This window comes from Papio anubis, chromosome 17 (genome assembly GCF_008728515.1).
Source record: "Papio anubis isolate 15944 chromosome 17, Panubis1.0, whole genome shotgun sequence".
Lineage (NCBI taxonomy): Eukaryota > Metazoa > Chordata > Mammalia > Primates > Cercopithecidae > Papio > Papio anubis.
The window spans coordinates 50,281,567-50,296,842 of record NC_044992.1 but is presented as its reverse complement, the minus strand read 5'-3'; the positions used below and the strand labels follow the sequence as shown (position 1 = coordinate 50,296,842).

The 15,276-nt window shown below is 40.9% G+C and overlaps 1 protein-coding gene across 8 annotated transcripts in view; it reads left to right on the top strand.

Moving 5' to 3' along the window:
- The window catches only part of BRCA1 (BRCA1 DNA repair associated), an 82,518-nt gene that overhangs the window by 31,428 nt on the left and 35,814 nt on the right, over positions 1-15,276 (top strand). For 6 of the 8 annotated variants that reach the window (XR_004179249.1, XM_031656948.1, XM_031656949.1 and 3 more), the window contains 3 exon segments: positions 77-3,502; positions 3,908-3,996; positions 13,239-13,410. Coding sequence is in view for 7 of the 8 variants with exons in the window: in XM_031656948.1 (XP_031512808.1) it covers positions 77-3,502; positions 3,908-3,996; positions 13,239-13,410 (3,687 nt within the window). In the remaining variant the exon portion in view is untranslated. 8 annotated transcript variants of the gene reach the window in all.

The window sequence follows — 15,276 nt, the reverse complement described above, 5'->3', positions numbered from 1 at the left end:
CCAAGGTGTATGAAGTGTGTATTTTTTTGATGACAATTCAGTTTTTGAGTACCTTGTTATTTTTGTGTATTTTCAGCTGCTTGTGAATTTTCTGAGAAGGATATAACAAATACTGAACATCATCAGTCCAGTAATAATGATTTGAACACCACTGAGAAACATGCAACTGAGAGGCATCCAGAAAAGTATCAGGGTAGTTCTGTTTCAAACTTGCATGTGGAGCCATGTGGCACAAATACTCATGCCAGCTCATTACAGCATGAGAACAGTTTATTACTCACTAAAGACAGAATGAATGTAGAAAAGGCTGAATTCTGTAATAAAAGCAAACAGCCTGGCTTGGCAAGGAGCCAACATAACAGATGGACTGGAAGTAAGGAAACATGTAATGATAGGCAGACTCCCAGCACAGAGAAAAAGGTAGATCTGAATGCTAATGCCCTGTATGAGAGAAAAGAATGGAATAAGCAAAAACTGCCATGCTCTGAGAATCCTAGAGACACTGAAGATGTTCCTTGGATAACACTAAATAGCAGCATTCAGAAAGTTAATGAGTGGTTTTCCAGAAGTGATGAACTGTTAAGTTCTGATGACTCACATGATGGGGGGTCTGAATCAAATGCCAAAGTAGCTGATGTATTGGACGTTCTAAATGAGGTAGATGAATATTCTGGTTCTTCAGAGAAAATAGACTTACTGGCCAGTGATCCTCATGAGCCTTTAATATGTAAAAGTGAAAGAGTTCACTCCAGTTCAGTAGAGATTAATATTAAAGACAAAATATTTGGGAAAACCTATCGGAGGAAGGCAAACCGTCCCAATTTAAGCCATGTAACTGAAAATCTAATTATAGGAGCACTTGTTACTGAGTCAGAAATAATGCAAGAGCGTCCCCTCACAAATAAATTAAAGCGTAAAAGGAGAACTACATCAGGTCTTCATCCTGAGGATTTTATAAAGAAAGCAGATTTGGCAGTTCAAAAAACTCCTGAAATAATAAATCAGGGAACTAACCAAATGGAGCAGAATGGTCAAGTGATGAATATTACTAATAGTGCTCATGAGAATAAAACAAAAGGTGATTCTATTCAGAATGAGAAAAATCCTAACCCAATAGAATCACTGGAAGAAGAATCTGCTTTCAAAACTAAAGCTGAACCTATAAGCAGCAGTATAAACAATATGGAACTAGAATTAAATATCCACAATTCAAAAGCACCTAAGAAAAATAGGCTGAGGAGGAAGTCTTCTACCAGGCATATTCATGCGCTTGAACTAGTAGTCAGTAGAAATCTAAGCCCACCTAATTGTACTGAACTACAAATTGATAGTTGTTCTAGCAGTGAAGAGATAAAGAAAAAAAATTACAACCAAATGCCAGTCAGGCACAGCAGAAACCTACAACTCATGGAAGATAAAGAATCTGCAACTGGAGCCAAGAAGAGTAACAAGCCAAATGAACAGACAAGTAAAAGACATGCCAGTGATACTTTCCCAGAACTGAAGTTAACAAAGGTACCTGGTTCTTTTACTAACTGTTCAAATACTAGTGAACTTAAAGAATTTGTCAATCCTAGCCTTTCAAGAGAAGAAAAAGAAGAGAAACTAGAAACAGTCAAAGTGTCTAATAATGCCAAAGACCCCAAAGATCTCATGTTAAGTGGAGAAAGGGTTTTACAAACTGAAAGATCTGTAGAGAGTAGCAGTATTTCATTGGTACCTGGTACCGATTATGGCACTCAGGAAAGTATCTCATTACTGGAAGTTAGCACTCTAGGGAAGGCAAAAACAGAACTAAATAAATGTATGAGTCAGTGTGCAGCATTTGAAAACTCCAAGGAACTAATTCATGGTTGTTCTGAAGATACTAGAAATGACACAGAAGGCTCTAAGTATCCATTGGGACGTGAAGTTAACCACAGTCAGGAAACAAGCATAGAAATAGAAGAAAGTGAACTTGATACTCAGTATTTGCAGAATACATTCAAGGTTTCAAAGCGCCAGTCCTTTGCTTTGTTTTCAAATCCAGGAAATCCAGAAGAGGAATGTGCAACATTCTCTGCCCACTCTAGGTCCTTAAAGAAACAAAGTCCAAAAGTTACTTCTGAATGTGAACAAAAGGAAGAAAATCAAGGAAAGAAAGAGTCTAATATCAAGCCTGTACAGACAGTTAATATCACTGCAGGCTTTTCTGTGGTTTGTCAGAAAGATAAGCCAGTTGATAATGCCAAATGTAGTATCAAAGGAGGCTCTAGGTTTTGTCTATCATCTCAGTTCAGAGGCAACGAAACTGGACTCATTACTCCAAATAAACATGGACTTTTACAAAACCCATACCATATACCACCACTTTTTCCTGTCAAGTCATTTGTTAAAACTAAATGTAACAAAAACCTGCTAGAGGAAAACTCTGAGGAACATTCAGTGTCACCTGAAAGAGCAGTGGGAAACGAGAACATCATTCCAAGTACAGTGAGCACAATTAGCCATAATAACATTAGAGAAAATGCTTTTAAAGAAGCCAGCTGGAGCAATATTAATGAAGTAGGTTCCAGTACTAATGAAGTGGGCTCCAGTATTAATGAAGTAGGTTCCAGTGATGAAAACATTCAAGCAGAACTAGGTAGAAACAGAGGGCCAAAATTGAATGCTGTGCTTAGATTAGGGCTTTTGCAACCTGAGGTCTGTAAACAAAGTCTTCCTATAAGTAATTGTAAGCATCCTGAAATAAAAAAGCAAGAACATGAAGAATTAGTTCAGACTGTTAATACAGACTTCTCTCCATGTCTGATTTCAGATAACCTAGAACAGCCTATGGGAAGTAGTCATGCGTCTGAGGTTTGTTCTGAGACTCCTGATGATCTGTTAGATGATGGTGAAATAAAGGAAGATACTAGTTTTGCTGAAAATGACATTAAGGAGAGTTCTGCTGTTTTTAGCAAAAGCGTCCAGAGAGGAGAGCTCAGCAGGAGCCCTAGCCCTTTCACCCATACACATTTGGCTCAGGGTTACCGAAAAGGGGCCAAGAAATTAGAGTCCTCAGAAGAGAACTTATCTAGTGAGGATGAAGAGCTTCCCTGCTTCCAACACTTGTTATTTGGTAAAGTAAGCAATATACCTTCTCAGACTACTAGGCATAGCACTGTTGCTACCGAGTGTCTGTCTAAGAACACAGAGGAGAATTTATTATCATTGAAGAATAGCTTAACTGACTGTAGTAACCAGGTAATATTGTCAAAGGCATCCCAGGAACATCACCTTAGTGAGGAAACAAAATGTTCTGGTAGCTTGTTTTCTTCACAGTGCAGTGAACTGGAAGACTTGACTGCAAATACAAATACCCAGGATCCTTTCTTGATTGGTTCTTCCAAACGAATGAGGCATCAGTCTGAAAGCCAGGGAGTTGGTCTGAGTGACAAGGAATTGGTTTCAGATGATGAAGAAAGGGGAACGGGCTTGGAAGAAGATAATCAAGAAGAGCAAAGTGTGGATTCAAACTTAGGTATTGGAACCAGATTTTGTGTTTGCCCCAGTCTATTTATAGAAATGAGCTAAATGTTTATGCCTTTTGGGGAGCACATTTTACAAATTTCCAAGAATAGTTAAAGGAACTGCTTCTTAAACTTGAAACGCGTTCCTCCTAAGGTGCTTTTCATAGAAAAAAGTCCTTCACCCAGCTAGGATGTCATCTCTGACTGAATGAGCTTTAACATCCTAGTTATTGGTGGACTTACTTGTGGTTTCATTTTGTAAAAGGAAATCCCGGTGTCCCAAAGCAAGGAGTTTAATCATTTTGTGTGACATGAAAGTAAATCCAGTCCTGCCAATGAGAAGAAAAAGACACAGCAAGTTGCAGTGTTTATAGTCGGCTTTTACATCTGAACCTCTGTTTTGATTGTTACTTAAGGTGAAGCAGCATCCGGGTATGAGAGTGAAACAAGCGTCTCTGAAGACTGCTCAAGGCTCTCCTCTCAGAGCGAAATTTTAACCACTCAGGTAAAAAGCGTGTGTGTGTGTGGTGTCCTTTGCATTCAGTAGTCTATATCCCACATTCTTAGGTTTGCTGACATCATCTCTTTGAATTAATGGCACAACAATTGTTTGTGGTTCATTGTCTCCTTAAATTAGACTGTAAGTACCTTGATGGAACTCATACTACCTTTTATTTCACATGTGCGCGCGCACACACACACACACACACTGCCTAGCTCATTGTAGTATACTAAATACTGATTTTAATGAATAAGCTAAACCTTTGAAACCCATTTGCTAATCCCAGCACTTTGGGAGGCCAAGGTGGGTGGATCACCTCAGGTCAGAAGTTTGAGACCAGCCTGGCCAACATGGTGAAATCCCACATCTACTAAAAATACAAAAATTAGCTGGGCATGGTGGCCAATGCCTATAATCTCAGCTACTCTGGAGGCTGAGACAAGAGAATCACCTGAACCTGGGAGGCGGAGGTTGCAGTGAACCGGGATTGTACTACTGCATTCCAGCCTGGGTGACAGAGTGAGACTCTATCTCAAAAACAAACAAAAACACATCATCTCCCCTGTAACAAAAATATGACATTCTTATTGTATCAAGAGAGGTGAGAAAAAGAAGCCACGGCAGGATGATTCAAGGGGGTCTGCATAGCTCCTTTTTAAGAATATGCCTATTGCAGGTCAGAGAAGGTAAGCAAACTGCCTAAGGCCACACAGCCAGGTACAGAACTCTCACCAATATTATTGCCAGCAATTGCAATTTTGGTGTTTATTCTTGGTACCAAGTTGGAGACTATAGGGTTCTCTTCCTAATAGAGACCATCTAGCCTTTCACTGTTTTGTGGATACTTCTGTTCTTTTTTTTTTCTCCCCCTTTTAAAATCTAGTTATTTTTTCTTTTTGGTTTCTTTGATACAGGGTCTCTTACTCTGTCGCTCAGGCTGGAATGGAGTGGTGCAGTCATGGTTCTCTGTGGCTTTGACTTCTGGGCTCAAGCGATCCTCCTACCTCAGCTTCCCGAGTACCTGGTACCACAGGTGCTCACCAACACATCCAGCTAATTTTTTAATTTTTACTAGAGACAGTGTCACTATGTTGCCCAAGCTGGTCTCAAACTCCTGGGCTCAAGTGATCCTCCCACCTCAGCCTCCCAAAATGCTGGGATTACAAGCATGTGCAACCACGCCTGGCCTAATTTTTTTTTAATTGCTCATAAGTCATCTTTTCTTTGAAAAAGACAGATGGGAGGCTAAAGCATGAGAATCACCTAAACCCAGAAGGTGGAGGTTGCAGTGAGCTGAAATCATGCTGCTGCTCTCCAGCCTGGGCAATAAGAGTGAAACTCCATCTCAAAAAAAAGAAAGTACACAATTTTACTTTCTGGACCTAATGGTCAAGGCCAATAATTTGGTCACTTATGAAGTAAATAAAAGCTTTACCATATATATGACCATTTGGTAATGTGAATGTTTATGTACTAAAGGCAGAATAGTCTAGAAAAAATATTCTGTATCACAGCATCTAAAAATTAACATCGTCTTCATCAAAGAACCAGGCTCTGTCTCCTAATTTTTTTTCTTGAGATGGAGTTTTGCTCTGTCACCCTGGCTGTAGTGCAGTGGCACAATCTTGGCTCACTGCAACCTTTGCCTCCCAGGTTCAGGTTCAAGTGATTCTCGTGCCTCAGCCTCCTAAGTAGCTGGAATTACAGGTGCCTGCCACCATGCCCAGCTCATTTTTTTGTATTTTTTTAGTAGAGAGAGGGTTTCACCATGTTGGCCAGGCTCATCCTGAACTCCTGACCTCAAATAATCGGCCAGCCGCAGCCTCCCAGAGTGCTGAGATTACAGGCATGAGCCACCAGGCCTGGCCTTCTAATCTTCATTTGGCACCAAAATTTTCCAAGTTCTCATGCAAAAATTCAGGCTCATCTCAGCTGATTTTTTTCATTTATTTATCTCCCACTAGATTGACAACCTTTTTTTTTTTTTTTTTTTTGAGACGGAGTCTTGCTCTGTGCCCCAGGCTGGAGTGCAGTGGCCTGATCTCGGCTCACTGCAGAAGCTCCACCCACACCGGGTTCGCGCCATTCTCCTGCCTCAGCCTCCTGAGTAGCTGGGACTACAGAAACCCGCCACCTGGCCGACTAATTTTCTTGTATTTTTAGTAGAGGCGGGGTTTCACCGTGTTATGGGATGGTCGATCTCCTGACCTCGTGATCCGCCCGTCTCGGCCTCCCAAAGTGCTGGGATTACAGGCTTGAGCCACTGCGCCCGGCCTGACAACTTCTAATAGTTAGATTGATTCTTTGTATTCCTAGCACAGGGTTCTATGAAGGATACACACAGCAGTTGCTGGCGGTAATATTGGTGAGAGTTCTATACTGGGCTTTGTGATCTTAGACAGTTTGCTTATGTTCTCTGACCTGCCGTAGGCATGTTCTTAAAATGAAGCTGTTCAGATCCCCTGGAATCATCCTGCTGTGGCTTCTTTTTCCCACCTAAATGAAATACCCTTTTAGCTGCTAGTAAGTGAATGATGTTTTTTTGTGAACTTTCTGAAGTTAGATTAGATGAAGTTGAGAAAAGCCTGATATTCTTATAAAGTTATATATGTGTATCATGGAAAACTTAGAAAATACAAATAAACAAAAATCATCCATGGATGAACCTTGAAGACATTGTGTTAACTGAAATAAACTGGACACCAAAAGACACATGTTATATGCTTCCACTTATATGATATACCTAGTATAGTTAAATTTGGTTACTCTGGGCACATTGCCTATAGATAAGCCTTGCTCCACAAGGAGCATTAAAAAAGAAAAAAAAGATAAATTCATAGGACAGAAGGTAGAATAGTGGTTACTAGAGACTTGGGGAGGGGGAAATGGGGAGTTACTGTTTGATGAGTACAGATTTCAGTTTGGGATGATGAAAAAGTTCTGGAGATGGATAGTGACAATGGTAATACAACAGTGTGAAAATACTTAATGCCACTGAACTGTACACTTACAGTGATTAAAATGGTAAGCTAGTTGCAATTTGTGTTATCCAGAAATGGTTACCAATTTATTGGTGTATATTCTTTTAGTATTCCTGTGTATGCACAGGGGTGCTTTGTATATACTTTATCTTTAAAATATATCCAGGAGGCCTGGCACAGTGGCTCACACCTGTAATCCCAGCACTTTACGAGGCTGAGGCAGGAAGATTGCCTGAGCCCCAGAGGTCAAGGCTACAGTGAGTTGTGATCATGCCACTGCACTCCGTTCTGGGCAACCCCTGTCTGGAAAAAAACATTAGTGAGGCTTAGTGGTGCACACCCGTAGTCTCAGCTACTTGAGAGGCTCGGGTAGGATTGCTTGATCCCAGCAAGTTGAGGCTGTGATGAGCCATGATGGTGCCATTGTACTCCAGCCTGGGTGATATGGTGAGACCCTGTCTCAAAAAAAAGAAATCCAGATAATTCTGTACGTAATCTAGCTTTTACTGGATGATTAAAATTCTTTATTTTTATTTTTTATTTATTTGTTTTTTTTCTGAGATGTAGTTTCGCTCTTGTTGCCCAGGCTGAAGTGCAATGGCACGACCTCGGCTCACTGCAACCTCTGCCTCCCAGGTTCAACCGATTCTCCTGCCTCAGCCTCCCGAGTAGCTGGGATTACAGGCATGTGCCACCATGCCCAGCTAATTTTGTATTTTTAGTAGAGACAGGGTTTCTCCATGTTGGTCAAGCTGGTCTCAAACTCCTGACCTCAAGTGATCCACCCACCTCAGCCTCCCAAAGTGCTGGGATTACAGGCATGAGCCACTGTACCTGGCCTGGGTTGTTAAAATTCTTAAATGACTTCATTTTTAATTACTATATGAGATTCTATCTTTCCAGTGTATCATGATTTATTTGACCTATTGCTGAATGTTGAAGGTTTCAGGGTAAGAGGCACAGTTTGCTATTATGTACTTTACTGTAGTAGCAGCCTGGTAGCTAAATATTTGCCTACATCTCTGATTATTTCCTTAGTATAAATTCCTAGGACTAGGATTTTCGTGTTTGATACATGTTGCTAAATTGTTCTTTAGAAAGATTAAACCAGTTTGTGATCTTCCAGCCCCTGTGGTAAATGATAGTTCCCATTTTCCTGTACCTTGCCAACATTGGGTGATATCCAGTTTTAAAATCTTCTAAATCTTGCATTGCTATGAGAACTACAATTAGAGAGGGCTTATCTTCTACTGCCCATTCTCTGTACAGAGCAAATCCCTCTAGACCTGAAGCCCCTTGGAGTTGTCAAGAAACCTTTGAGATGACTCCCCACTCTGTATCTGAGCTGTCACTAGTATTCTCCACTTCTTCAGGATTGCCATGGCAACTAAATTGATGAAAAGATTTAGGAGGCCTTTTCTCTGTTTGCAATTACCATGATCCTTTTTGGATGTGTGTTTGGGACTCTGTCAATATACCCATTGTCTAATTCTGTCCATTGTGTTTTAAAGTTTAAGATTGCAATTTCTAAGGCCGGGCACGGTGGCTCAAGCCTGTAATCCCAGCACTTTGGGAGGCCGAGATGGGCGGATCACGAGGTCAGGAGATCGAGACCATCCTGGCTAACACAGTGAAACCCCGTCTCTACTAAAAAATACAAAAAATTAGCCTGGTGAGGTGGCTGAGCCTGTGATCCCAGCTACTCGGGACTGAGAGCAGGAGAATGGTGTAGCAGACCCCAGGGGCCCGGAGCTTGCAGTGAGCGAGATCCAGCCCTGCACTCCAGCCTGAAGCTGACAGAAGCAAGACTCCATCTCAAAAAAAAAAAAAAAAAAAAAAGATTGCAATTTCTGATTACATCTGCCTTAGCCATACTGTATTATGTTTGACATTCAATATACAATGTCCTTGTTTTTCTGTATTTCTGATCTTATTCCCAGAGATGTGTCTATTTGTTCAGGATTCATTTTGCAAAGTGTTTTACTAAGCATCTACCCAAAACAGCTGAAGTCAGATTTCAGGCTATCTTACATCTAAAGTAGCACAGGCAGGAAAAACTGTTGAAGTGGAATTTTTTTCCCTGTTTGTACTGAACCGAGAAAAAGCATATAGATGATAGAGAATTCCTAATTTGGTGTCATTGGTATCTGGGTATTTGTTTGTTTTTACAGAAGACTGATTAACTATACTTATTCATTAATTTATCTTCTCATTAATAAACACTTGCTGAGTGCTTACTGTCTGCTAGGCATTAGGGAGACAAAAATGATTAAGCCAAGATTCCTTCTATCAAGGTCATGTGTTCCATTTGGGTATACTAATGCATTAGCAATGTAAATCAAGTAATGAGAGATCATCTGTTCCTGATAGGAGATGGATTATTGGTGGGGACTTCTGTGTGTGTGCGTGTGTGTGTACGTGATAAAGTAAATATAGGAAATGTTAGTTATAGATTCTACATAGTAGATATGGAAACATTCATTGCAAAGTTGCTTCAAGTTTTCTGTATATTTGAAAATATTCACAACATGTCAACAAAACTAGCATGATAAAGCCACTATTTGTGCTAAGACTTCAGCTTGTATTTGGATTAGGCTTATTATGTAGTAGTAGGAACATTAGAAATAATTTTTTTTTTTTTTGAGACGGAGTCTCGCTCTGTCGCCCAGGCTGGAGTGCAGTGGCCAGATCTCGGCTCACTGCAAGCTCCGCCTGCCGGGTTTACGCCATTCTCCTGCCTCAGCCTCCCGAGTAGCTGGGACTACAGGCACCCACCACCTCGCCCGGCTAGTTTTTTATATTTTTTAGTAGAGACGGGGTTTCACCAGGTTAGCCAGGATGGTCTCGATTTCCTGACCTCGTGATCTACCCGTCTCGGCCTCCCAAAGTGATGGGATTATAGGCTTGAGCCACCGCACCTGGCCAGAAATAATTTTAACTCATTAAATACACATGTTTTATGGGAAGGTTTTATATATATATTTATATGTAATGAATGTGAACAAACAAGGGTCTGCTTCACTCCAGACCAGTTCCGGCTGCTGTGCTGCACATTTCAGGAGTCTTACTAGAATTAGCCACATTCTGCCCACTTGCCCTTCTCATATTTCACGACTCCTCCTGGTGGGGACTTAAGGAGACATTCAAGCTAGGCCTTGAAAGATGAGAAGAATTTTTTCAAGTGGAAAAAGAGGAGTGGCAGCAAGTAAGGTAAAGGTAGAGAGTCATGGAATTCCCAGGAAATATACAGTTGTCCTGTGTTATGGGAAAACAACTTGTGTGAGGCGTGTTGGGAGAAATGAGAGATAATTACCAGGGTGTAAAGGGCCTTTTGAATGCTATGTTTAGGAATTTGGACTTTATCCTAATGGCAATAATGACTAACAATTATATAGTGTTCAAAAAGTATAACTCAGCCGTGGTATATCCCTAAGGTTTTTTTGTTTGTTTTGTTTTTTGGTTTTTTTTTTGTTTGTTAGTTTTTTTTTGTTTGTTTGTTTGTTTGTTTTTTTGAGACAGAGTCTTGCTCTGTTGCCCAGGCTGGAGTGCTGTGATGCAATCTTGGCTCACTGCAACCTCCACCACCCGGGTTCAAGCGATTCTCCTGCTTCAGCTGGGGTTTCACTGTGATGGCCAGGCTGGAGCACTAAGGGTCTTTATGGAAGAAAAAGACATGATAAACAAGGCTTTTAGGGAACTTCTACAGTAATGTAGCAGTGTTAAAAGTATAGATCAGAGCAGCATAGTAGGAACAGAAGACTAGAGCTAATTGAAGGAGCACTTCAGAATTAGAATCAAGAAGTCTTAGAAACCTATTGGTTTTATTCTCCCTAATGTATTCAACCACTTGCCTGCCAGGGAATTTGTCTAAGTTATAAAAAATAATTCCTTTGGGAAACCCAAAGGAAAGTTATCTGTTAATAATTACCCCACTACTATTTTTTCTGATTTATGTGATGGCCACATAGAGGTTAGATGTGATGGTTGTGACAGCAGTGACTAATATAGCCTATGAAGCATTTTGGTCAGATATCTATGTGCTTTCATTCCAGGTTTACTGAGGCAGACCTTGGCTAGGATTTGATCAGTGATGTAACTACTCATGAGTACCACGTGGTGGCAATGGCGTTGCTGCAGACCTTGGCAGCAAAGCAGTGTTAGAGTAGCAGTGGAAACCTTTGTGAAGCTAGGAATACATTTTCTGGTCATAAAAACCTCCTGAAAATTATGAACTCAGTACAGCAGGAGAAAGAAGATGGCTTGGTTTTAGTAAAGGGCAAAGTCATTTTTAAGGATCGGAAGAAGAAGAAATGGAGAGTGAAACAGTGTGTTCCTGCCCACACTCCCACACTGGACTTTTTGGCAACCATTGATGTTCCTTCTCAAAGTGATTTTTAAATATGTATATTTTGAAGCCAGGCATGGTGGCTCATGCCTGTAATCCCAGCAGTTTGGGAGGCCAAGGCAGGGAGTTCACCTGAGGTCAGGAGTTCAAGACCAGCCTGGCCAACATGGTGAAACCCCGTCTCTACTAAAAATACAAAAATTAGGCTGGGCACGGTGGCTCACGCCTGTAATCCCAGCACTTTGGGAGGCTGAGGCGGGCGGATCACGAGGTCAGGAGATGGAGACCATCCTGGCTAACACAGTGAAACCCCATCTCTACTAAAAATGTGGCAGGCGCCTGTAGTCCCAGCTACTCGGGAGGCTGAAGCACAAGAATGGCTTGAACCTGGGAAGTGGAGCTTGCAGTGAGCCTAGATTGCGCCACTGCACTCCAGCCTGGGCAACAAAGTGAGACTCTGTCTCAGAAAAAAAAATTGGTTGGGCATGGTAACAGGTGCCTATAATGCCAGTTACTTGGGAGGCTGAGGCAGGCAGAATTGCTTGAACCGGGTAGGCAGAGGTTGCAGTGAGCTGAGATTGTGCCATTGCACTTTAGCCTGGGCGACAGAGTGAAACTCCATCTCAAAAATAAATAAATAAAATAAAATAAATTTTTTAAAAGGATATTTTGGAAAACTCCTTACATACCGAAATTCTTTTTTTATCAAATATTTGGACTTAGCACATTCTTCTTTGAAATGGACCAATAAACAACAGGAGCCCATAAGCAAGAAGAACCCATTATTTTAACAGTAACTATCCTTACAGGCTTTCTTAGGGCTCTTTCTGTTGAATCCTTCCCTCTCACAGGTCCTTGCTAATGATATCTAGGTGGACACATTCTAGATAAGATGTCCCTGTCTAGAATGGCAGCACCATGAGGACTGTATCCTCAATACTAGGACAGTGCCTGGTGCTTAATAGATAGTAAATAGTTGTCTAATTAACTGAGCAAACAGATAGACTCATAAATTAGCTTTTTGCTTTTTCTGTTAGAAACTAAAGGTTCAGGTCAGGCACAATGGCTCATGTCTGTAATCCCAGCACTTTGGGAGGCCAAGGCGGACGCATCACTTGAGGTCAGGGGTTCAAGACCGGCCTGGCCAACATAGTAAAACCCTGTCTCTCCTAAAATTACCAAAATTAGCCGGGCATCATGGCAAGCACCTGTAATCCCAGCTACTGGAGAGACTGAGGTGGGAGAATCGCCTGAACCTGGAGGAAGAGGTTGCAGTGAGCTGAGATGGTGCCAGCCTGGGTGACAGAGGGAGACTTAAAAAAGAAAAAAAGAAAAGAAACTAAAGGTTCAGAGCATCCCAGAAAAGGAAGAGTCCTCACAAGCCAGTAATCTAGGCAGGATTACTGATAGTATTTTTCTATTTGTTGTATTTTTATAAAATGCCATAGATAGGGGGCTTTTTTGACATTACATTAGTCTAAAAATCACACATTTTTATATGAACTAACCTAAATGTCTGATGAATCTCACAACACCAAGTCTTTGAAATGTGCCTGTATAAATAAAATATTAATAGATTCATGCTAATATTAAATATCGATAATGTTTAAATACCTTAATTATTTTTTCACTCCCTAGCTTTAAAAGAAAATAACCAACCTCAAAAGGACATCACAATAAATCAAGTCTATTTGGGGGAGTTGGAGGATTTTTTCCCTCACTAGCATCATTTGGAAATAATTTCATGGGCATTAATTGCATGAATGTGGTTAGATTAAAAGGTGTTCAGCCAGAACTTATGGTTCCATACTAGGTGATTTCAATTCCTGTGCTAAAACTAATTTGTATGACATATTTTCATTTAATGGAAAACTTCTCAAAGTATTTCATTTTCTTGGTACCATTTATCGTTTTTGCAGCAGAGGGATACCATGCAAGATAACCTAATAAAGCTCCAGCAGGAAATGGCTGAACTAGAAGCTGTGTTAGAACAGCACGGAAGCCAGCCTTCTAACAGCTACCCTTCCATCATAACTGACTCTTCTGCCCTTGAGGACCTGCGAAATCCAGAACAAAGCACATCAGAAAAAGGTGTGTAATGTTGGCCAAACACTGATATCTTAAGCAAAATTCTTTCCTTCCCCTTTATCTCCTTCTGAAAAATAAGGACTTAGCTCCAACATTTTATGATCCTTGCTCAGCACATGGGTAATTGTGGAACCTTGGTTCTTGTCCCTGCTTACAACTAACATACCAGTCAGAGGGACTCAGGGCAGTCATTCGTGTTGTCATCTGAGTACCTACAACAAGTAGATGCTATGGGGAGCCCATGGAATATAGATGGTATACAATATAGCTCTTCCTCTATTGGAAGCTAAGTGGAGTAGGAGAAATTGGTGACAGGCAACCCCATAATTTCAGAAAGCTATGAAAAAATACTCAGACATATTCCTTATTACACTGGTGTCACATCACAAAGACCTATTTAATATGCTTCTGATTTATAGGAAGAGACATCCTATACTTCAGGAACTGCACTTTGATCCACAGAAAGCCTAGTGATGTAGAGCTCCTGTTAGTTCAAAAGGAAAGAACACAGAAAGCCTAATTTTATGCAGCAGAGTCAAGTGCCTTATAGCAATGTTACAGTTACCAGAAAAAATCCGGATGGACCTCTGAGAGGATGCCATTGGAGTAACCAGGCTGGTGCAGTTGATCAGAGCTAACTTCCTAGAAGAAGCAAGCACTGAGCTGAGGAATAATAGCATAAATGAAGGAAAGTGAGATGGAAATTTGAGTTTTTAATTGGAAAGACAACACATCAGGCAGGTTTTTAAACAAGGGCAAACACTAGACACTTAGGAGAGGCTGAGCATGGGGTCCCCACCAGGATGCTGCTTAAACATGCAGGGGTGGTGAGTGCTCTCAAAGTATACTTCATTCCTATCTCAGTGATTCTTATCTGAGTGTTAAAGTTCCTTCTTCAGCACCCTGTTCCACAGTCCAACTGGGGACTTTAAGGCCTTTCTTTGAGTCTTTCTAGGAACTCAAGTCTGTTACTTACACAGAACAGTGGCCTTGGTCCCCAGTTGTGCCTTGCAGTATTTTTGTGTTCAGGAACAAACAGTAGCTCTTGGATAAAGAAGCTAGCTAGAAACTCTGTTGCTATGGCAGTGCTTCAAAATGTATTTCCTTAAATGCTTTCATTGTAATTATCTTCATTTAGTTCATCTCTCAGATAATGAGAGTTCAGAGTCCCTTCCCTAGTATAATACTCTTCTTTGGGGTGCTTTCACCATCTTCAGTCTAAACACAGACTAGACTTTCAATTGTAATGTGTAAGACATAAAATGTTATTATTGTGTGACTTTGAATATCTGTGTAAATCTACTATCTCCTCTTTGGTGTATACGTGTGTTTATTTTTTTCTGCAGATCTGTAACTGAAATGCTTCATTTCTGAATCATTTTGGATATCACAGCTTAATACCAGCATAAGTTTTGAGCCTTTTCCTCACTAAATCTGGTTGAGTCTAACTGAAACTCAAATGAACTTTTTAAAAATAATTTTTTTCTTTAATTTTTTTTTTAAGTAGAGACAGGGACGCACTGTTAACTAGGCTGGTCTTGAACTCCTGATTTTGAGCAATCCTCCCACACCTCAGCCTCACCTTTTTAGAGAGGGTCTTGCTCTATTGCCCAAGCTGGAGGGCAGTGGTATAGTCACAGCTCACTGCAGCCTCTCAAACTCCTCAAGAGATCCTCCTGCCTTAGCCTCCCAAGTAGCTGGGACTATAGGCATCCGCCACCATATCCAGGTAATTTTTTTTTTTTTAAATTTTTTGTAGAGACAAGGTCTCCCTATGTTGCCCAAGTAGGTCTCAAACTCCTGAACTCAGGCAGTCTTCTCATCTCAGCCTCCCAAAGTGCTGGGGTTGCAGGTATGAGCCATGGCACC